General features: G+C 47.6%; 1 protein-coding gene across 1 annotated transcript in view; it reads left to right on the top strand.

Annotated features, from left to right (window-relative positions):
* Positions 1-4,458: 4,458 nt before the first annotated feature.
* The window catches only part of RAD54B (RAD54 homolog B), a 62,040-nt gene continuing 42,456 nt past the window's right edge, over positions 4,459-24,042 (top strand). Inside the window, exons 1-3 of the mRNA XM_026050019.1 lie at positions 4,459-4,557; positions 6,203-6,356; positions 7,236-7,422. Coding sequence (XP_025905804.1) covers positions 6,219-6,356; positions 7,236-7,422 — 325 coding nt within the window. The 5' untranslated portion in view covers positions 4,459-4,557; positions 6,203-6,218. The remainder of the gene's footprint in view (positions 4,558-6,202; positions 6,357-7,235; positions 7,423-24,042) is intronic.

Here is a 24,042-nt window from a genome sequence, read left to right as displayed (position 1 = left end):
GCTTTGGGCAGCTCATCTGTGGGGCAGCATCAGCTTTAACAGCCCCTTCAGTCGGTGCTCCCTACACTCTGAGCCTCCTGGAAATGCAGAATTTCAGCTGGGTCCTGCAGCGTGGGAAGGCCCTGGCACCCCTGTGGAGCTGGGGACTCTGTGGGGAGCCCCGGCCCTCCCTGTCCCCCAGTTCTGAGGTGCTGCCTTCGCACTAAGCTGCCTGGGTGCAGTAAAGTCTGAACAACTGCTCCCTCTATGGATTTTCACTGTTTAGAAAACAGGCTCGATGAAAATCGCTTGGAAGGCAAAACTCTCTGAAGGGTGAAAGAAACAGGAAGATATAATTTTGCAGTGAATGGTAATGCCTCAAAGGGGTGGCGCCCGGACATTTATATAATGCTGTTTTTTAAGGAGCACTGCATATGTGTTTTTAAAGCTGACGGGCTCCTTCATGACATCTATTTATGGGGTTTTATTTTTTTAGAAACTTCCCAGCATTTGAAACTAGCAGGAATGTGAATGATTTCAGTCAGGGAACTTGAAAGGTGAAGAAAGGCATCAAGCATGGAATAAATGTGTAAATATTAAATACTGCTCCTTGAAAATACACAACACGGCGTGTCACACTGGTCACTGCCAAAGCAGGCAATGAGAAATAAAGGGTTGCTAACACTGGTCAAGGTGAACACAGTCTCTGTAAATGTAGGCAATCTTGGAAGGGTCTGCCTGTGTTTTCTGGAAATGATTTAGTTCTGAGGTCCTTCTTGGGTAAATTGAACTTGAAATAATGCTGTGAAGACCCTGTTTAACAGTTGGAGGTGTTTTGACTTGTAGTTCTTACCTTGAGCAAATGCCATTTGCATCGTTAAACGTCGCTCTTTCTACCGTGCCCAGAAGGGAACTGGCGCTCCGCTTCCTGCCGGGCCGGAACCTGGCGCTGCGGGTGCCGCTGTCGCCCTGCGGCTCCGTGGGCAGCAGCTCCTCCTCCCGGCCCTCCGGGAGGGCACATGCCAAAAAGGAGACGGTATCGGCGAGAGCTGCTCCGTGGGGCTGAGTTTTGTGAGAAAAGCCTGGCTTGGTTCGCTGCCCGGGGCTGCCGGCCGTGCCCGTGGCGGTGTTAGTGCCACCCGTGGGAGCAGAGGGCCGGGGCGGCTGCAGGACGGGCTGCTCTGTGCCACAAAGTGCCAGTTTCAGCCCTTTGCGCCTCGCGAGGCGGCCCGGGGGCTGCACGAGGCGGCCCGGGGGCGTGGGCTCCCCCTGCACCCCGTTACTGCGCACGCAAACCCAGCCCCAGGAGCACCCCACAGAACGAACAGCTTGGCAGGCTCTTGTTTTACTGACCTTCCGTGTTCTTACCTCACACGTGGGACCTCCAGACGTACAGGAAACGCACCCTGGGGTTAAGGACCCTTTAACTGATGGGTTATTTCCCCTTCTTGCTCGTGCAGCAGCCGGTGCCTCCACAGGCCGGTCCCTGCTCCTCTTGCTGCCTCTGCTCCTTCCCGGGGGCTGCTCATCCCCTTCGGACCCCCCTCTGGGAAGCAGGGAGCGCCTCCTGAGCGGGCGGCTCTTTGGGCCCTGTTTACCCCCACACCTCCCTCCTGCCCCCCACGCCAGCGTGCCGGGGCGGCGGCAGTCCCGGCTGCTCCTGAYGTCTCTGACGTCCTGGACCCCAGAGCACGGCCTGGACCCGAGAGAGGGTCCAGCAGAGWGCAAGCAAGATGATTAAGGGACTGCAACATCTATAATATGAGGAGAGACTGAGGGAGTTGGGGTTGTTTAGCTTGGAGAAGAGAAGGCTGASAGGGGATCTGATTAACRTGTAKAAGTTCATGAAGGGAGAATGCAGGGAGGAAGGGGCCAAGCTCTTCTCAGTGGTGGCCAGTGACAGGACAGGGGGTAATAGGTACAAGTTGAAACACGGGCAGTTCCATCTCCATGTGAGGAGGAACTTCTTCACTGTGAGGGTGACAGAGCCCTGGCACAGGCTGCCCAGGGAGGCTGTGGAGTCTCCTTCTCTGGAGGTCTCCAAACCCACCTGGATGCCGCCCTGTGCCCCATGCTCTGGGTGTCCCTGCTGGAGCAGGGGGCTGGACTGGATGATCTCTAGAGGTCCCTTCCAACCTCAACCATTCTGTAGTCCCAGCCTGGATGGTGCAGCCGCTCTGCTCGAGCTCCGCTCTTCCTCTGATAAAGAGGATGCTCAAAATGAACAGAAAGAACAAGGTGACTTCCATTCATCTTTATATTTACACCCTTTATTAATTCAACTTTTATACAAAGAGTACTTCAAATTGATACAAATACTGTTATTGTTAGAGTTTAAGGTCCAAGATGCCCCTGCTTTATCCCTACCGTATCTATAAAGGTAGAAAATGTAAATAGAGCGGCAGTGACCGCACTGCTGGAAGACAGCGGCGTGTTTTCGTGTTGCTACAGAGCTGCACAGAGCTGTAGGTCTCACCAGGGGCCTCTCGGTGCGAAGCAGCAGCCCCGGCGCGGGACAGAGGCCGGAGCGGCTCCGGCGCCTCCAGGGAGCCGCTCCCGGAGGCTCCGTGCCCAAGGCAGCGGCAACAACAAAATCCCAAGGCTCTGCCATCGCGCTCCCAGCGCGAGGCCCCTGGGGAGGCTCCTCCCTTAGACCCGGCTGCTCTGCCCGTCCCGGCCTCTCCTTGGGCCGGGCCCAAGGGGCTGGTGYGAGGAACCGGGCGCAGCCGCGTTGCCCTTCCGAACAAACCCGAAAATGCCCATTTTCTTTCACGGACAAACCTACCCCTGACTTTAACAGGCCAAGTGATTTAGAGCCTCGAGTTTTTCTTTATTGCCCAMGTTACTGTAGCTGTCAGGATTTGTTCGACTCCTCAGCACTCCATGTGCTTACGAGCCTGCCTATGCCCTCCCTTTGCAGCAAGAAACACTCTGTGCTTTAGAAGAGCCCGCAAAATAAAATACTGCCTTATGAGGATGATGATTTTTTTTCACACTGCTGTTTTCTTGATTGCTTTTATAGGTCTCCTGCAAAGAGAGGCAGTTCAGGACTTTGCTAGTTTAGGGTGACCGGTTTGGATGTCCTCGAGTTTCTATTCTAAAGGAACCGTGGAGGTACCCAGTTATATTTCATGCACACACATGGCTGAGATCTCCACATTCAGCCTTCATGACACTCCTTGGCTTATTTTAGCACACTTGATGTCTATCAGAATGGAGGAAAGAGCATTTTCATCATTTGAACTTTCAAACAAAAATGATGCGTCTCAAATACAGGTATGAAAAACCTGAAACTAAAAGAGAATGTAAGCAGAATGACTGATCTCTGAGGTACATGATACACTCGGGGCACTTTTGGCAAAAACTCCAGTAACTGATGGTGTAGCAGCACCTACACAATGCCACGATCCCTGTGGCCAGGATAATGAGTCAAGGCACGTTTTCACTCTGCAACCTAAGGCAAGGTCTTTCACTAAGCTCCCTGTTGTACCCTCTGCCCGTAGTAATTTCTTGACTTGAAGAACTGGAGATGTTTTCTCTTTTGCCAACTTCAAAAACGGTACATTAATCAGGAAACAAGCGGACACATGCCARCCTATCGAGCACTACAGACTGCTTACTTCACCCAAACAAGTTGCATTAATTTCAACTTCTATTCCACCCCAGTGCTTCTTCYTGTCTTGCCTTTGACTCCCAAACCTCTTCTCATGCCTTGCTAACACTTCCAAACCTTGTCTTGCCTTTGCTGTCAGTCCTCCAGTTTGTCCACCATCTGGCTGTTACCAGCACTGCTGAGCATCTGGAGTGCAGAGGTGCTAAACCCACAAGGCAAGAAAAGATGAACAGCGACACACTCTTGGTTTCTGTTTTCTCAAATGTATTTTATGTCTCCCTCCAGTTTTCGACGTGCCACAGCCTCTGCTAAYACCGCAGGTGATTTTCCTGTTTCAGTGGCTGTCCCCCCACGCTGCCTGCAGACCCACATCTGCACCAGCCTTGGCGCAAAAGCACGACGCCGCGTTCGCGGCAGGTGTCGCTTGACGGCCGCGCGTCGCGGCGCAAAGAGCAGGGCCTGGCGGCCATGCTGTGTGTGGCGCGGAAGCCCCGCGCACGCGCAGACCCCGCCCGCCGCCGCGAGCCCGGCGGCAGCGCGCACGCGCACAGCCGCCGTTCCCGGGCGGGTGCGGCCAGGCATGCGCAGTGGGCTGGCCGCCGGGGCGCGCGCCGCGAGCATGCGCGCTTGGCGCCGGGCCGAGGTGCGTGGTGCGCATGCGCGCAGCGCCAGGCGGCTGACGGGAGCCGGCGGCGGGCGGGACGGTTGAGCGGCGGGCGGGCAGGTACCGGCGCGGCCGCCCCGGTCCGGTCCGGTCCCCTCCATCCCCGCATAGGGCTGCGTGCCCGGCTGGCGCTCCGGCGGCGCTGCAGTCCAGGGCTCGGGACGGGCTCCGGGGCGCGCAATGTTTTAWTTTTCTCCAAAATCCAGCTCCCGGYACCGGGCTCGGGGCCCGCGCCCGGCCGGGTTGTTCCTTCCCACAGCGACTTTGTAAAGGGTGTTTTCGGCCGCCGCGCCCCTCTCCGGTACAAGCTCCGCTGTTTTACTTTATGTTGCTGTCACGCCGTTCCGGGTGCGGGCGCCGTTGGGCTAACGGCCGCCCGGGCGCGCTCCGTCCCGCCGCCCCGGCCGCGACGGCCCCTCGGGACCCGCCGCCGCCCCGGGCGGGCGCCTCCTCATCCGCGCGTGGGGCGGCCCCTGGCGAGCTCGCCCGGGTGCCCGGTGGCGGGGCCGCCCGTGACCGTGTCCGTGACCGCGGCGGCCCCCTGGAAAACCGGGAATAGAGTGAAGGGAGGCCCGGGTTGGCTGCACCGGGCCAGCCGCGTGCTCGTGACTCGCTCTGCTGCGTGGTGCTCGTGGGATTCCTTGCTGCTGTTGTTACCACTGCTTTAGGGCGTAAGGGGTATCTTTCTTACTGCACTGGTCACAACTGCATTTTACCCTGTTACCATTTCTGTATGTTTGGTTTTGTCCTCTTTTTTGGAGGGCAGACAGAGAACATGCAATAATGGTTTTATATTCTGAAGAGGTAAATATATATATATATTATATATATATATTATAATATATATATTATAAAAATATATATATATATATATAAAACATTCCTGCTGTTTTTCCAGTAGAGATCATATGGACTGATAATCTCCATTATAAGTCAGAGATGATTCTGTGCTGAATTCTTCCTATAGTCTGAATGACCAAAATCTAATTAGTTGTCGAATGCAAAACACTTCTCCCATATATAGAATAGAATCATAGAATGCYKAAGGTTGGAAGGGACCTCAGAGGTCATCGAGTCCAACCCCCCTGCTCACGCAGGGTCACCTAGAGCACGTGGCACAGGGCTGCATCCAAGAGGGTTTTAAAGGTCTCCAAAGAAGGAGACTCCACAACCTCCCTGGGCAGCCTGTTCCAGGGCTCTGTCACCCTCACWGTCAAGAAGTGTTTCCTTAAGTTCCTGTGGAACTTTTGGTGCCTCAGCTTGTGGCCGTTTCCTCTAGTCCTATCCCTGCCCACCACTGAAAAGAGGCCGCCCCCTCCTCCTCACTGCCTCCCTTGAGGTATTTATACGCACTGATCAGGTCCCCCCTCAGCCTCCTCTTCTCCAGGCTGAACAGGCCCAGCTCCCTCAGCCTTTGCTCATAGGGAAGATGTTCATATACCTTAAATATTCATTGCTCGTTGTGTGCTAATAACAGGTTTTTCAAAATTCGGTGCTTCAGGTGCTCGGAACAAACAGCTAGTTCTGTTTCAGATTGACTTGCCTTTCACAGGCTGATGCAAGTTTGTTAAGGAACCCAATACTGCTCTGTTTCCAGAGCTCTGGTTGCTCTTGAGCAGCATAATTTGGTTTGCAAATGAAAAAGGAAACGTTCAGTGAAACGTTCAATGGCTGCATTGCAATGTACAGTGGAAACATAATCTGTCTTTCCTAGCACTTCACGCATTGCTGTTAAATTACTTTGTTATAATTGTGTAATACTTGGGAATTAAACCTGCTAGTTGGAATTATTTTAAGCTTTTACTTTTTTTTTTTTTTTTTTAAAAGAGCGTTTTCACTGTTATCTGAAAATAGTTTTTTTTTTAAAATGTATATATATTTAAGGTCTGTTCTGACTACAGCTGCCTTTATCTGTTTCCTTCCTTCCTTCCTTCTCCACCACGCAGAGCACTAGGACTAACCATGAGGCGGTCAGCAGCTCCCAGTCAAGTGCTGGGAAGTGCAGCCAAAAGGCCCAGGTTTATACCCCCAGGAAGGAGTAACACAGCTGGTCTCAAGAGCGAAACTGAGGAATCRGGCCCAGAAATGAAGTTAAAAGAGGTAAACTGAAAAGTGAAGCATATCTCTACAGTCTTGTTATTAAAAAACTAATCTGAGCTCACCACAAACAATCCCTGCTTAAATAACCAGTCTGTTTACCTTTAGACTTTGATGCCTTTGTTTTTCCTATGTTTGGTCTTACTTCTCACATAGGTTTCTCTCACCTCAGTGAAGCAGGAGAAGAAGAAAGGTTTTCAAATTGGAGTAATAAGTACTGAGGCTAAATACAAGCCTCAGTGTAGCCGAGGCATGGATTGAATTTTAGCCTGAGCTTTGTTGGATTTGAAAGTTTGGAAGCTCTGGCAGAAGTGGTGAGAAATCTCAGTACATTATGTTGTGGCGGTGCTGCAAGTAACTTTCTGAAACTTTTAATATCAACCAAAAGGTTTCACAATTTTTTTTTTTTTATGAATGGAAGAGTTATGTTRAATTCAATTCCTAACACTATAAGCCCATTCCTTGTGTATAGGGTGATTAGTGTGGTGTGCATGCATTTATTCTCATGAGCATTGGGATGTATACAGTTATGTAGATAATTTTATATTTTCTATTCTTAAATGTGAAAAAATCAGACTTCTAGTAACARTTAAGTTGGTAACATTTTGTTTTATTAAAAGATGTCAGAACTTGTATATGATCTGGCAGGTTGCCATTCTGTTTTTCAGAATTGTGAAGTGCCCAAGTCTGTCTGACAGTTATAACAAATTATTGTCTTGAAGTCTGAATTTCTCTTTTATCAGTTAAAATATAATAAATACTTTTTTTTTTTTTAATAATGAGGATTATGCATCTACTAAGGTCATTTTGTTGCTCTTTCTTTTTCATTTCTCTTGGTTTGCATGAATGAAATACTATCCTGAACTTGTTTCTCTTTTGCAGGAAGATAGGAAACAAGGAAGTGCTCCAGGACATGCAAGAACCCTTTCTAAAATACATTGCCACAATCAAAATGTAAATGTCACACAGTCTGTGGAGTCAAACGTAGAAGTGAAGGCTACAAAACCCTCTAACGGACTCAGTAAACCTGGGAGGTTGGAGATGAAAACATTAAATCCACGGAAAGCTGGTAAGTGCTTTTTTAACTACTGTCATGTATTGTGAGAGAATTTGAAGGTTTTTTTGAGTGACGCAGTGCTTACCTATATTACTTTTTCATAAAAGTTTACTGTCATGCAGTTGTGGCATTATTTGGTCATTAGTGTATCTCGTGTAATTATAGCTCTGGAGATCTTCTTTTGCTGTGTATCATAATAGTGTAAAATGATTTATCAGGAAAGTACTTCCAAGAATTACTTTTTTCTCAGTACATTCATACTGAGATTACTCTGTTGGGTAGAGAGAGAAAGGAACAAACATTAAATGATTCTTTAAAAACAACATTTTTTTCTCTGTAAACAGAACAACTTGACCTTTTTAAAAGCCAATGGCTAGTTCTGCTATTCATGTGTGTGTCTTTTGGAAGAGTACCAGGGTCAACCCACTCTAATCCAGAGTGATACAGAGCAGAATCAGGATACCTGAAATAATGGAAAACTTGCAATGAAATGCAAGTCTTGCTGGCCTTGTGTGGATACTCCACAACTACCCAGAGTAGATGGATGTTTTTTGGAAGTCATGAGCTTTTCACATCGGAGCTGTTATCTTCAATGTGTCCAGCAGGCTCTCCTTCCAGCCTGCTTCAGTTCTTCAAGATGCAAGCCTGGGTTGTTAATCTAGTGTAGCACAAGGCCCAGATTGCTTCTGTTCATTTGTGTATGTACACGTTCATTAGCCCCAGGAATAACTCCAAAAGGTTAGGTGGTAGGTGCTGAAGAAGTATTGAAAGGTGTCTGAACTGTAGYGAATACATCTTGATGGGCCTGACTGTGAGGTTGTATCTTCATKTTGCTCTTGTCACAAGCCCTGTGGAAGGATGTAGTGCAGGGGGTGCTCYAGGCTGGGTGAGTACAGGTGCCCCTTTTCCTTGGTTTTAGGGTTAATTTAATTGATAACACTTTGTGTAATGTTTAATGAGACCTGAAGTTCTAAAGCAGCATTTAATTGCTGCTTATCACTGTGATTCTGTAATGGTCGGAAATATATGCTAGAAGGTTTTGTTAAAAACCCTGTTTAATTTTGTCCATCTTAGAAGTTGCTTTATGTTGTAGCCTGAGCGATGTGAAACTGCCACAGCTTCATGGCTCCTCCTGCAGCCACTAGTGAGACTGAGTTTATGTGCACATATGCATGTGTAAATACAGGAAAACAGTGGTTTTGCAAACATAGGGCCAATCAAGTTCCCTGGGCAGAAGGAAAGCCTGTTTATGCAACATATATTCACAGTATGAATCCCACCAGCAGTAAGCAGTCTTGGGCATGCAGTCTGGCCAGTAGCTGGCCCCTGRCTTTCCTGGTTACCTCAGGTGCTGGTTCTCACATCTATGCATGTGCAGGCCTGAACAGATGAAGACACTGCAGATCCCTCTGATAATGGTCCTAAGACACTTAGTCTCTGGTTGCCTCATGCACGAGAGAGGCAGGCATGTAAACAAATCTCCTCAGAAGYGCAGCCTTACGAGCAGGCAACCCCCAGGTGTCCTGGTCTCTCCAATAACTGCCTTGTACCTCCTGGCGCTGCCCTTCCCCTCTGGGCTCTCCGTTCCCTGGCACAGACTCGCAGCCACTGCAGTGCTTGTCTCCCAAGCCCCCTACCCTGCGTGTCAGGTCGTTGGCTGTGATGCCCCCAGCAGTCCCGTGCCAACTGATGTACTTGGATGATATTCATGCACTCGGCTCTCCAGCTGCTGGCACTCAGCCCTCCATRCACGTGTGTGCACACAGACTGCAGCCACCTCACTCGAGCAACTAGGAGACTACAGGACAAATTGTGCTGGTGGGGTGCAGAGCATGGGTTCTTGCATGCACCTGCCCCCTCCGTCCCCGTATGCCTCTGTTCTCAGGTGCTTGTGTCTTYCCAGGTAACCTTGTTTCCCCCTGCTTTCCCCTGCATTTGTTTTTCCCTCCAAATATCCCGTAGTGAGTCTCACACGGCTCTTCTGGACATGTCAGTGTAAGTTGCACACTGCAGGCAGTGCTGCCTTCAGGCRGGGGAGCAGTGCTTCCTCGAGCTCCATTTCACCTCTGAAGGTGCTGCAGGGGCTGCAGCCTCCGTGGATGTCTCGTGGATTGCTCTGGATCTAAAGCTTTTGTGTTCACCTGCTTTGTGCTGTAACTTCTCTCACTTCTCTTGATACTCGTAATGTAACTGCAGGAGATTTTCGGTGTTACAGGACAAGGTTCTCGGAGTGGTGTCTGTAGCTACAGCTGCAAAAACTGCTGTTTGCTGCTTATAGTGAACGGTGCACCAGCAAGATAACTGGTGGGTTTCTTAAAAATAACCTCGTGTTTTCTGGAGGCAAAATCAGCAGTCTTTCCCAAAAGAAAATGTAAAGCAGAAAAGATATGAAATGTTCTCTTCAGTGTTGTGAATTCCAAGCACAGCTGACACGGCTTCTCTGTGGTGACTTTAGAGGAACGGGAACGTTGTGGTGGGTGGTTTGGGAGAGCTGGCGGCTGCTGCTGCTCTTGGTGGTGCTGCTGGGGCCCATGCACCAGGCTTGTAAAGCAGTGATCAACTGGGGCATGAAGCAATTCTGGGCATCTAGTGTAAACGTTASTTGTGGCACTGGGCTCACTGGTGCCACCAGCAGCACTGTACTGTGAAAGCTTTCCTGGGTTGAGCCCTCTGTAAATCTAAAGTAATTCTTCAGGAACAGAGACTTTCCAAGATGACTTCTGCCCATCATATCACTTTTATACACTACTGATTGCAGCTGGAGTAGCAATTAGATAAATCTTGTAAACCATAACCTTGTTTATACTGTGAAACCGGACTGTTTTTTCAACCTGTTCTGGTATGAGATTCAAAAGTAATGAAAAAAATCTGTGTGCGGGTGTTTATTTTGGTTTATTCCATCGTTTAAGCTGTTGTGTTTGGGTTACCAGCTTCAGTAGTGGAATGTGTCAGTAAATACCTCATCTCCACTGAAATTCYTAAGAAGCGCCTGTGGACAGTTGGACAACTGTGCTGTACATTGAGCTAAGCCTTCTAAAACCCAGCCTGAGTGTGCAGCATGTTCTTAACCTCTTTTTATTTTTACTTGACAAACAGTATCCATTTCCTCAAGTAGACAAGTAGGGATTGATAGCTGTAATTCCTAAATTGGTGCTAATCTAGCTTAAAAAACCCACTTGCTTTGCTAGGTTTCTCTTCAACATGCAACTGTTTTTCAGAGCATTTCACTAACAAAAGCAAAATGAARTTAACCTTGAACTTTGTATGAATTTTTTTCTAAGCAGGTTTCAGTAAGATTGTAGCAATTCCAGTTGTAGAGTGGAACCCCTGCATGTGTAAAATTCAAACCCTAATATCACCAGAACTGTCCTAAAATTACAAGTTATTTCAGATGTCAATTTGTAGAAACATAAAATCTTTCTGCTGAGCAGGCAGATTAATCATCATTATGATTAGTTCTGAATACTGATAAAATGTTTATCCATGTTTGCAGGAAAATAAACTTTGCTGCTGCTTTAGAAATTGTTGCGTGTGTGTTTTTATGCAAGAGACAAAAGCTGTGGCAATGTCTTCAGTACTTTATATTCAGGATGTGGAACACGCTGATGTTGACAGTGGATGTGTTGAGGGGAGATAATTTATTTAGCTTTCACTGCTGCCTTTTCTCACATGCCTCCAGAGTACTCTATCAAATAAGTCTCTATGATCTTAAAAATGAAAATGACTTTAACATACTCAAAATATTTAACAGAAAATAGGTCCTCTTCCGAATTAAATTTCACAAGAATGTTATTGTAGTTCTTAAATTTCTCTCACTTCTGCTTGTATTGATGAAATCCTGAGGTCCACGTGCAATTCAAATGCAAGTTATTTGCAATTCTTGTAGTTAGAATGAACAGGGGGATGTCTGAAATATTCTGAGTACCTCCTAGAGTCTGAGCACTTGGTCTGGACTAATTTTTTGAATTTTTACTCTGTGAAGCTGTCAAATCTGCGTAGCAGTTTTAGTAAGCAGAGCTGGTCAGAGCTCTGGTAGGCATCTTTATATATCTAACGTTGGTTTATGCCAACAATTCGAGTTTGCACGTTGTGTTCTGTTGCTTTTTTTATTTAGGAGAACGTTGTCCAAATTTTCTTTGAAGTTTTTATTATATTACATAAGGAGATGAATGGACCCACCAGCTGTTTACTTAACTACAACACTGTAGCTGGACTGAGATGTCTTGCTTGAAGCTGTRGTAGGTGAATAGAAACCCGGGTCTGGTCCGTCCCCGTTACCAGCCACCTCCGGGTTGGTTTTCAGTTTAGGAGGACAGTGTCTCTCATCCATGGTGAGAAGGTTGATGCTCCTTCTAAGGGAACTTTGTCAGAAGTTTTGCACTCAAATCCTGCCTCGGAACTAACCCTGCAGGGGACTGCAACCATGTAATCCCAGCACTGCCGTGCTCCCCATGTGCTTCTTGGCAGAACCTTCCAGAACATTTTTCATGCTTATGATATTAACCATATTTCTTATTTGCATAGAGTTGCAAAAATACGCTTTTTGAAGCATATTTTTTTCCAAACCTGTTAGAATGTTGATATTTGCAGAATATTCTTGATCTATAAAGTTGAGACCCTTCGTTCACTTAACTCGATTTATTTTTGTAATAGAAATATTTGGCTTCTTTGGCTTTCTATATTATTGTTCTGGATTAGACTGGTRTCTCGCCTTGCTTGATATAAGTACAGACTCCTTTTAACTCATTGATATGAATGTCATAAAACAAAATCCACTTCTAATTCAGTTCAATTCAGCACCAATCAATTGCCTGTTGCTTTGAATGAAAAGATTTTAAAATGTTGTGTCAGGATTTGATTTTAGGCTACTTGCCTACACTTGGTTTCTAGACAACGCCACTGAAACCATTCAGGCTTAATACCTTAGAATGAAGCATATTGCTGCTAGAATCAGTTAGGTCTCTACAAAAGTTGAAGTATTTATATTACTGGCATTTTAATATTTTTCTGTCATTTTTAATATTTGGTTTTGCAATTGAGCTACAAAGGAAATTCCYGAGGAGCATTTTGAGGTTTTTGTCCGTGTTAGTGGTGGCTGCAGCTCAGTGGTGCCATCAGCCTTTATCCCTTTGGTCAGTAAAGTACCTGGGATCTTTGGACAGAAGCTCTTGCATCAATGCCAGTAGCTCAGAGCAATAACTGGTGCACTGAAGGTGCTGCTGGRTACCTGCTTACAAATAATTTATTACTTCACTGCTTGCAAGCAAACTCTCATAAAATGGTAAGTTTTGATACAGTTTCTTATTTGAARTGATACCAAGTTACCAGGCTACATCTTAATCAGTTTAAAATTCCTCCTCCGCCCTATGGTGTTCCGGACAGAGCGGGTTAGCAGCGAGTAGACAAGAGTTTCTTTACTGTGTAGGTATCACCTGTAACTGCTTCTTCAATTCATTTCATGAGATGGGGGCTGATTAAGAAAACTCCATTAGTGCTAAAGTAAATCATAGAATCACAGAATGSYYAAGGTTGGAAGGGACCTCAGAGGTCATCTAGTCCAACCCCCTGCTCACACAGGGTCACCYAGAGCAYGGGGCACAGGGCGGCATCCAGGTGGGTTTTAAAGATCTCCAGAGAAGGAGACTCCACARCCTCCCTGCGCAGCCTGTGCCAGGGCTCTGTCACCCTCACTGTTAAGAAATATTTCCTTACGTTCCTATGGAATTTCCAATGCTGCAGTTTGTGGCCGTTTCCTCTAGTCCTRTCSSTGKCCACCACTGATAAGAGGCCGSCCCCTCCTCCTCACTGCCTCCCTTGAGGTGTTTACAGAGACTGATCAGGTCTCCCCTCGGCCTTCTCTTCTCCAGGCTGAACAGGCCCAGCTCCCTCAGCCTGAAGTGTGTACGCAGAGATGATGATGCCCTGACCTCTGCTTTGACTCCGGGCCTGGCCCTGTTCCTTCCCGTCACCGCGACTCACCAGCTGTCCCCGCGGGCGCCGCTGTGCAGCAGCCACGTGTTGCTGCTGCTGCTCGCGGGGCTGCCCCGTGCAGGCCCGAGGCACCTGGTGCTGCGAGCTCTGGGCTGATGGTCTCTGCTGCTGGCGTCTGGTCCTGGCCAGCCCTGCGCAGCTGCTTGTGCACGTGTGGAGGATGCCCCTCGCTCGGCTGTGCATGGCTTCCAGCTGCGTGTGCAGGTGGAGGGGTAGCACAGCACGGGGCTTAAAGATCCACCACGCTCAGGAGTTCAAAATAAAGTGCTGAGAGGTTCTCTGCCTCTGTCTGCCGTTGCTTCTTCTCATCCCCCTTGAGGTTTTAGTACATTCCTGCCTTTCTCTGATAGATGATTCATCACCCTCTATGAGATAGTAGTTAGTCAGAAGCATATACAGAACAAAGCACTGCTCTTAAGGGCTTCTATTTCCATGCTCTGCTACAAAATCAGAGGCACCCAATGTAGCAGTGATGGTTTCACTGCATCTCAGATTTGAGTTCCTTATGGCTCAGCTCTGCAGCAGTGGCCACATAACTCAGAGTCACTTGCTGTAGCTGGAAAGGCAGCAAAGGGTGCAGTGGGTTGCATGATACACTGGCCTGCTAAGGGAGTTCACATCCCTGATGCCCCGTGTTACTCCTCTTGAATTCAGGCACCAGCTGAGTGCTAAAACATCCTGTGGTAGTAGGAACAAGCAGCCAAAGGAGAGGTAGGAGGAAGGAACTTAATGCCAGCTGTGCCAGCAGCGGAAAGGCAGCACGTAACCTTCAGCGAGGGCAAGGCCCTTTCCTGGACAGGAGAGCTATCTGCAATGCAGTATCATAGGCTGTGGCTTAAAAAAATCCAGACTTACGTAACTCCAGGGTGATATTTCCACAGATAGTACAACATAATTTATAATATGATACGCTCCTATCTTGCTGTCATATGAATAACTAGGCCTTATGTAATGATAGATGACATAACCAGGATATTCACACGTTTGAGCAAAGGGCAGTGAATTGCCACTGAAATGTTCTTTTCGTGTGTCCTAGTTAAGTTGAGCTCTGATATGTGCAGTTGAACTAACAGGGGTAATGAAGGAGAGAGGAAGGAAACTAGAAAACAGAAGGATGTTAAATAGTCAGAAAAAAAAAAAAAAAGAAAATAAGGATTGTCCTAGATAGCAGACATTTTCCAAGAAGTTGGAGGAATCCAGTGCAAGTAGTGAACTTTGCTTCTTTTGAATGGAAAAAAAAAAAAGTTCTTTACTTTTGAGTTATGGTAGATATATCTRTCTACCATAGATAAGGGAGAGCTGTGCTGTGTTTTGCACAGAAAGATATACTTGCTTTTAATGCAGCTCTTCCTTGTGTTTGATTTCTTTACAATTTAAAAGTTGCAGAGAAGAAAAGTATTGCACGCTCTGTCAGTTGTGTAGTTATAGAYACCTAGTGCTGAAATTCCTGATACAGAGGAAGCTATTTTTTTTTTCAAAGGAGGAGGGGGAAATGCATGTGCTAATCCCCTATGATTATTATAACTTAGGTCCCTGGAATTTGCATGTAAACAAATGGAACATATTCTGTGATTCATAGAAAAATGAAATTATTTGTAATGGTAACTTTTATGTTTAACGTTTGAAATATGGAACTTACAGGCTGAAGAGAAAATACCTGGCTGTTCTAAGCCTTTGAATCTGCTGCTTCTTTTTGACTTCCCTGTCCTTTGGAAAATGCCCGGCTGGGGCCTGTCTATAACATAATAATAACACACAACGATAGCATAATAGTTAGGGAGGTGGATTTAAGGGAAGCGGGAGAGAATGGAGCAATTCAGAGGAGGGGCAGGAGRGACTTTATTCAAGGTAACCGGGACGTTTGGGGAGTTTTATCGTTACAGACGGGGCTTAGGTCCCTTCAGAACTAGCTGCCAAACCCAGGGTTTGGTTGCCTGTTGATGCCAGCGTAGCCATCGGCGTGCCAGTTCAGTGCCAGCTACTGCCTTGGCCCGTAAATTTACCTCTAAAGCAGAAGCTTTGTTACAACCCAAATGTCAAGAGTCCTCAAAATACCCATGGAGCAAAATTATAAGAATGGAGAACGCTGCTTCTGTGCCAGATGCAGGGGGTCGTGCAGGGGTAGGTGAAGTACTGGSAGGTGAGTGTTTGAAAGCATGATCCCCAAAAGATGGGAGAACTGCAGAAATCTGACTTAGCCTCTAAAAAAAGAATGGGTGTAGTTTGCTATCCAGGACTTCAAGAATTAAACAATTTAGCCCAAGAAAATTTGAATATTTTAATCTTCCTGTATTTCTCATCTGCTTTTGATTGGTCATCAGGAGGCTTGTTGGGAAAGAAGATCAGAGAAGTGCAAACTTGCATTAGGAACTGGAGACAGTTTGACAGTTCTGGATTTGTACAGAATGATGCTATTAGGTTTCTTTTTTCTGACATGACTTACAGAGTGAAGAGCTAATTTATGGTGCTGTATAGGCATTTATTATTGTAATTCCTGTAGGTTTAAGTCCTGTATGTTTAAGCTGGATGTAATTTAAAAGATAGTTACAGATCTAAGTGAGTGAGCTTTTGAATGGCAGATTGAGGTGAAGATAATTTCTTTAAAATCTGACAGGGAGAAGAATTGCAAGTTTGCATATTTCCCATTTCAGTGGTCTAGATGTTGCAAATGCCTCACATCCGCAGACAGGAATATCCCGGAATTTTAGATGATAATACACATTTTGGAGTAGGCCATGCACAGTGCGTATAAGAGTGTAGGAGTGGTGTGAAATAACAAATTACATTTAATTTTTTTTTTAAATGTTTTTTCCTCTGCTTGTCAGGTGCTGTGTGCACCCATAGGCTCTAAGAACTTATATGACAGGGGTTACCACAGCAAAGGCTGGGAAAGGCAAGGAGTGGTCTGAGAGGCTCAGGGACACCAGGGTAGGAAGAAAGCAAGAGAAAAATTTTGATAAAGGAGATAGGGGGATATTAAGAAGTAATAACACRAAATGTCTTTCTCATCCCTGTCAATATTGCCTGCAAACCTTATTTGTAGAGATCACCTATGAAACAAGTTCAACATCTGGTTCATAAACCCCTGAAATTCCGTGATGAGTTACATCCACGGTGGCTCGTGACACTAGACCCCATCTGCCCYACGCTCTTGGGTCACATCAAATGACTTGGCAGCATCTTGCTGCCCTGTTGGAAGGGGGGCTATATGATGAGCTAGTGGAACTACTGCAGCCCCTCACATCTATAGATACTCTCATGCAGCTGCTGAATTGATCTGCAAGTGTAAGAAGTTGCCTTGATGCCGGCCAAGCCTGTGTGCAGTCACTGTGTCCCAGTGTGCTCAGGGATGTGCCACCTGGGCCATCCCAGCTGCTGAGTCCTATTTGGGTTTGTAGTCAGTGTGAGGGTATCAGGGTCTTCAGCTGAGGAGCAAATCTAGCYGCCGTTCTCCTCTTCTTAAGATTTTTGACTCCTTGGTGATGGTGAAAACCCAGTTTGGGTCTTTCTAGGTTTAGTTTGCTTAGACGTAATGAAATAAAACAAGAACTCATGCCTTTCAGACTTTGGGGCTGTGCATCTGTGGGAAGAGCATCCTCACAGAGGAGTTCTGTTGATTCCAGATTTCTTATATTAAAATATGATTTCATTTAATGTTCAATTTACTGTCAAATCCAAACTGTATTTAAAGATGTATTTTATAATGGCTGCCATTAAGTACAGAATCACGGGATGGTTGAGGCTGGAAGGGGCCTCTAGAGATCATCTAGTCCAACCCCCTGCTCCAGCAGGGACACCCAGAGCACGGGGCACAGGGCGGCATCCAGGCGGGTTTGGAGACCTCCAGAGAAGGTCCTCCTTCCTGTGGAGGAAGACCTCCACAGCCTCCCTGGGCAGCCTGTGCCAGGGCTCTGGCACCCTCACAGTGAAGAAGTTCCTCCTCACATGGAGATGGAACTGCCTGTGTTTCACTTGGTACCCATTACCCCTTGTCCTGTCACTGGCCACCATCGGGAAGAGTTTGGCCTCCTCTTCCCTACATTCTCCCCTCAGGTACTTACACATATTGATCAGATCTCCTCTCAGGCTTCTCTTCTCCAGAGAAAACAGGCCCAGTTCACTCAGTCTCTCCTCATACGAGAGATGTTCCAGTCCCTTAGTCATCTTGCTCGCTGTCTGCTGGACCCTCTCGAGAAGCTCCACATCCCTCTTATACTGGGAAGCCCAGAACTGCACACAGTACTCCAGGTGCGGCCTCACCAGAGCTGAGTAGAGGGGCAGAATCACCTCCCTTGACCTGCTGGCAACACTCCTCCTGATGCAGGCCAGGATCCCATTGGCCTTCTTGGCCACGAGGGCACACTGCTCACTCATGGTTAACTTGGTGTCAACCAGGACTCCCAGGTCCCTCTCTGCGGAGCTGCTCTCCAGCAGGTCGACCCCTGTCCTGGCGGACCCCTGTCGATCTGTCCTGGTACCTGGGGTTATTCCTCCCCAGGTGCAGGACCCTGCACTTGTCCTTATTGAACCTCATGAGGTTCCTCTCTGCCCAACTCTCCAGCCTGTCCAGGTCCCTCTGGATGGCAGCACAGCCCTCCGGAGTGTCGGCCACTCCACCCAGSTTGRTGTCATCYRYAAACTTGCTCAGGGTGCMYTCMGTGCCCTCATCCAGGTCACTGATGAACAAGTTGAACTGCACCGGGCCCAGTACTGACCCCTGAGGGACACCACTGGCCACAGGCCTCCAACTGGACTYGGCCCCATTTATCACCACCCTCTGAGCWMTGCCATCCAGCCAGCCCTCGATCCACCGCACCGTGCACTCATCCAGTCCACAGTCCCGGAGCTTTCCTATGAGGATGTTATGGGAGATGGTGTCGAAAGCCTTGCTAAAGTCAAAGCAGACAATATCCACRGCTCTCCTCTCGTCCAGCCAGCCTGTCGTCCCATCATAGAAGGCTATTAGGTTCTTCAGACATGCCTTCCCCTTGGTGAATCCATGCTGACTACTCCTGATCACATCCTTCTCCTTCACATGCCTAGAGATGCTCTCTAGGATGAGCTGCTCCATCACCTTACCAGGGTTGGAGGTGAGCCTGACTGGTCTGTGGCTGCCCTGCTCTCCCTCTTGCCCTTTTTGAAGACTGGAGTGATGTTGGCTYTCTTCCAGTCCTCGGGCACCTCCCCTGCTCTCCAGGACCTCTCAAAGATGATGGAGAGYGGCTGAGCAATAACCCCCGGCRGTTCCCTCAGCACTCTTGGGTGTATCCTGTCTGGGCCCGTAGATTTATGGGTGGCCAGTTTGCCTAAGTAATCCCTAACCCAATCCTCCTCGACTAGTGGAAGGTCTTCCTCTTCATCCACCACCTCCATCAAGAAGTTACCTGCGGTGTTCTGCAGGAAGCTCCTGGACTGTGTTCCCAGCTGTGTGGTCATTGCAGAAAATATCAGGATGATTGAAGTCATCCATAAGGACCAGGGCCTGTGGTTGGGAGGCTTCTTGCAGCTGCCTGTGGAAGACCTCATCCACTTCCTCTTCCTGGTCAGAAGGCCTGTAGTAAATACTCACCGCGGTGYTGCCCCTGTTGACTTGCCCTTTAATCCTCACCCACAGGCTCTCTACCCACACTCCATCYTCTCCTATGCTGAGCCCTATACATTCCAGTTGCTCTTTCACATAAAGAGCAATTCCACCACCTTGCCTTCCTGCCCTGTCCCTCCTGAAGCCTGTAGTCCTCCATGGCCACGTTCCAGTCATGGGAGCTGTCCCACCATGTCTCAGTAATTGCAATGAGATCATGGCCCTGTAACTGCACACACATCTCCAATTCCCCTTGTTTATTCCCCATACTGCGTGCGTTTACATAGAGGCAGTTGAGTTGAGCTCCCAATGTGCTTCTCATTCTAGCTGGGGCAACTGCAGCTTGACTACGTGGACCTTCGGTAGTTCTCCTATTTTGCCCTTTAGGCTCTCCAGGTTTTGGGCACCCTTCACAGGCTCTGGAGTTAGGCTGGTGTGAGTGGCATCACCTACCTTACCACCTGCTTCCCCACTGATACCCCCCACCTCGAATCTAGTTTAAAGCCCTCTCGATGAGCCCTGCTAGCTCATGACCCAGGACCCTCTTCCCCCTTTGAGGAAGATGGATCCCATTGGATACCATCCTGCCTGGTGCCATGTAAGGCTTCGCGTTGCCAAAGAATCCGAAGTTGTGGCAATTACACCAGCCACGGAGCCAYGTGTTGATGGACTGTATCCTGCTGTTTCTGTCCAGATTGCTGCCAGCACCGGGAAGAATGGAAGAGAAAATGACTTGTGTGCCTAAGTTCTTGATCATCATCTTGATCCCCAGCTCCCTAAAGTCCCTTTTGATTTTCCTCAGGCTACGTGTTGCCACTTCTTCTACTCCCACATGTGGGACCATYGGCCTGTGGGTCGAACCAGGCTGGGAGGCTTCCTGGTGACATCCTTAACCTGGGCCCCAGGRAGGCCGCWGACTGCTCTGAGAGGAGGGTCAYGTCTACATATGGACCCTCTGTTCCCTGAATCGAGGAATCCCCCACGACTGTAACCCACCTTTTCTCCCTCCTGCCTGTGGTCACAATCTGTGGGGCCTGCCTTTCCGACTCTTGCTATTTTTGGAGGAGATTCTCTCACAAACACATATTCTCTCACAAATATATGTATATAATTCTCTCACAAATAACATATTTTTGATCAGGAACCTTACAGCTGATTTCTTTCTCTTTTCTTCCCGGTTGATATGAAGAGACCCTTCCTCAGCTCTGTGATAAAGGATTTTCCCCTCCCTCTCTTCCGCAGATATTCTCCCATAAAAGAAATTCTTCCTTATAGGGTGTTCTGTCCTGTACGAGACTAAATTTATAGGGATGCCTTGATGTAATTCTTGGCCATGGTTCAAATCTGTCACTTCACTCGTACAACTTGAGCATTAAATTAAAAAAAAAAAAAAAAAGGTGCTTTTATAGTCATTTGGCTACTTTAAACCTTGGCTATATTCTATCTGTTACTCATTCTTCTCTTGATAGCTCTCCAGGAAGCACTAGTTGAATCCTTTTCTTGGTARTAATTCTAGACTGCTTTTCAAAGCAAAAACCTGAATTTACCCGTTACTGGTACTTTTGAGCCTTATTTCCCAACCGTTTAAGTTCTGGAACCCCATTAAGGGACTCTTGCTTTTGAATAATGGCTGATTTTTCCCATCTGCAGGCAAATGTTTGGAACTACTCTTAGAGCTCCTGTTTTGTTCTGAACTCCAAAGTATGAAGACTTAATCCACTTGAAAGCTGGGTCTTTAAATGTTAACATTTAAATTGGGAAGCATCTGGTATCATTAAAAGAAAATTCAAGCAAATCCCCCTAAAGTTTACTGCTGAATATAAGCCTGTCCTTTTACTTTATTAAGTACAGAACTCTGAGTAGATTAGTGAATTCCACTCTGAAGATATGAAGGAAAATGAGCGGTGCCTTGTTCATGGGATTAAAGAAGGAGCTAGAGAAGGCAGAGTGAAGTAAGAGTGTGTGTATGTATGGGTATTATCTTCAGCAGGGATGAGAATTTCCTCCCCACCAGCTTTGGGGTGCTGTCCCCTCAGGTATGTCAGTACAGGCGTGTGTCGGGCTGTATCACAGAGTGTGTCCCTAAAATCACCCAGATTGAGGAAGCTTCTTTGGATGCAGACTTCATGTGTTTCTTTGGGTGGGTTCTTTGTCCTGTGCTTTGTCCTGGGCACTCTGGATCAGGACACTCATGTTGCTTAAAACTAACCTGGCTTAGAAAAAATGCTTAGTATACAGACAAATCAGTTGCCTGGTCTGACTTGCTCAGACGCTTTTTAAGTGTTAAAATCAGCGCAGTGAAAGGAGCAGGAAAGTGTCAGGGCTGGGTCTAGGACAGGACTGCCTGGTTWGGCAGTGTCTCAGAGTTACCTTGACTTAAACCAAACATGAAACTGCAGACCTGCCAAAAACGTGGATTTGTTTTTAGATGGATCATCTCCCTGAACTGGCTGTGCACAGAGTTGCATAAATGCTAGTGTTGGTGGAAGGTACGGGGTGGAGGATGGACTGTGGCAACAGGTTTGGTTTGTGGCTTTGGTTTGGTTRTATCGTGGGCTTGGAATTACACCTATTGTTTTGGCTGAAAGAAGTCTAAGTGTTGATTAATGTCCAGGCTTTTCGCCTTCTGTGAGTTCTCTTCCAGGTACTAACATAACCTCACGCTGATGAGCAGTGATTTTTTTTTTTTTAAATAAGGAACAAAAACAATAATAAAAAAGATGCTGGTTGGCAGCCAGCTTCATTTTTACAAGGGTTATTTCACAGTCCTGCTTGAACAATATGTAATTCAGACTCCACTTCCTTCAGGCACTTGCTCAGAAGAATATCCCATTGGAGTGGGATATTGCTAAAATTGCATTAGTGTGGAAACAYGGTCTCTCAGCAATGTTAAACAGTAAGGGGATAAAATTACACAACTTCAGATGGGTTTTAGGTCTCTTGCTGCACTGGGTGGCCCAACAGAGTCAAGGTGGCCACAGGTTCCTGTTGCCAGGTCCTGCCTGCAGCGGGGATGAGATGATTCCCACCAGGCACATGTGCACACATACGGTACATCTATACATAGACATGTGGTTGGCCCAGTAGATCAGCACTGAAACCACGGCATTCATGGAAACACTGACAGGACCCCGGCCTCATCCTTTCCTCCCATGGGTGATCAGGATGAAAACTCATTCACAGGGAATACAGGCTGTGATCCCTCCGGTGACTGGCCTTGGACACGACTCTATTCTGGGAGCTGGCCCCTGGATCCTCTGGGGTATATCCCCTGGGATCCCCTGGATCCCCTGGGATATATGCACAAGCACATAAACCCGTGAAGTTCGTCAGTGAAGTTTTCAAGTTCCAAAAGAGTGTGCTATAGTCACTTACCATGGATCTGTTGCGATCTTAATCCCGAGGAGTATCCTTGAGAGGCATCCCAGCTCAAGGGGAGAGCTTGGCATGCAGCCTGCTGCAATGCAAGGAGAGCTCCATGGGCTCTTGGGCTGTCCCCTTATGTATGGGATAAGATGATTGACTTTCAGTCGTTCTTTCCTTTCTGAGGACTTATAGCTGGTGTCTGCACCACTGGCCTTATCTCCCCCTCAGGATGCAGCCATCAGGACTGTTACTGTGAGCAGGGGCACAAACCGGGATCAGATACTGTCACTGGTGGTTAACACCCCAATAGGGCTACGTGTGACAGGTCAGGTTGGGGGAGGAGGACACCCGTCACACGCACCCATGGACACGTGGACATATCGGGATCAGCTGGGCCAGGAGCTCTGCCTTCCGCTGGCCTTGGTGGCGTTCCCGGCCTGTCGTGTTTGGCTCTGCTCCTCTGTGCCAACAAAGAGGAGCCTGTCTCCTGAAGGAGACACCTTCATACAYCCTCAGGGTGGCTTTTTTATTCCCTTTGGTCACTAACATGTTAAGCGTTGGGGTACTGCACAACTACTTAAACATCAGCGTGTACTAGGTAAACCCTTTTGCGCCTTCTTAATTCTGATGCTGCCATGTGAAGTGTATTCTAACTTTCTATTGCACTTGCTGAAGAACAAGCAAATACGTCAAGTTTAAAGATAATTGTCAGGAGAAAAAAGAAAAAAAACCACAGTATTCTGCCAAGAGTGAGCGCAGGGGGCCATACGGCAGGCCAGGTGATTCAGAGGCGCYGTTTTCATAAAATGCTTCTAACCCCTTGAGTGCTTTGTTTCAAKTCTGCTGAAATGGACTTTGGACTATAAAATGCTTTATTTAACCTTGTCCCGACAGCGGTTCCAGCAGAGCGGACTGGTCAGCTGTGCCAGGCGCCCTGGCAAGCGCCAGGCGCCCGCGTTTCGCAGGGCGTTTAAGACGCAGCTGCTGTTCTAAGCGGTAATTCGAGCAGGAAAAGCCCCCCTTTGTTCAGTCGAATTTCTTGTTTTGAATATGCCTTGTGTCCGCTTCTTTTTCCCCTTTTTTCTCCCCTTTGAGCAAACAAGTTCATACCTAGATCTCCATTGCCTGAAGATACTTCAGACTATAATTAGATTTACCTTTTGCCTGCCCCGCTCCGGCTCCCTTGCTTTCAAGGCCGAACACCTTGAGCCCGAGGAGCCATTGCCGCTGTGTTTGCTCCCACCCTGCGCTCCTTAAGGATGCAAATCATGTTCTCACACTCACTTCTTGCTTTGTATATTCGTGGGCACCTTTTAAATATATATATATATATATATATATATTTTTCTGTTTCTGAGATGTGTTATTTAGTTTAGACCATAGATATTTAAAACCTGTTGTTTTTTCATGCTAAAACCTGGCTTAAGGTGATACGTTTCTGAGCAAACATCAGAAATGCATGCGCCTAACAGGCCCAATCTGTTAGGAGAAACGYGGTTTTATCCTGAAGGAATGCCCGGAAGCGCTGCCGCCAATCCAGCCTGTTTCCCGGAGGATACTCGGAGGATGCCCGTGCCCGCCCGCCGCAGCGCGCCCAGCGAGTCCGCCATGGCGGAGCGGGGCCGGGGCGGCGGCGCCCGCCCAACGGCGGCTCCGCGGCGGGGCCTGCGGCTCCGCGGCCGCTTTAAGACGCC

The sequence above is a fragment of the Nothoprocta perdicaria genome, unplaced genomic scaffold, assembly GCF_003342845.1.
Source record: "Nothoprocta perdicaria isolate Ctin4 unplaced genomic scaffold, notPer1 scaffold_64, whole genome shotgun sequence".
Classification (NCBI taxonomy): Eukaryota; Metazoa; Chordata; class Aves; order Tinamiformes; family Tinamidae; genus Nothoprocta; species Nothoprocta perdicaria.
Note: the sequence above shows the minus strand (reverse complement) of the source record. Positions and strands in the feature narration are given on the sequence as shown.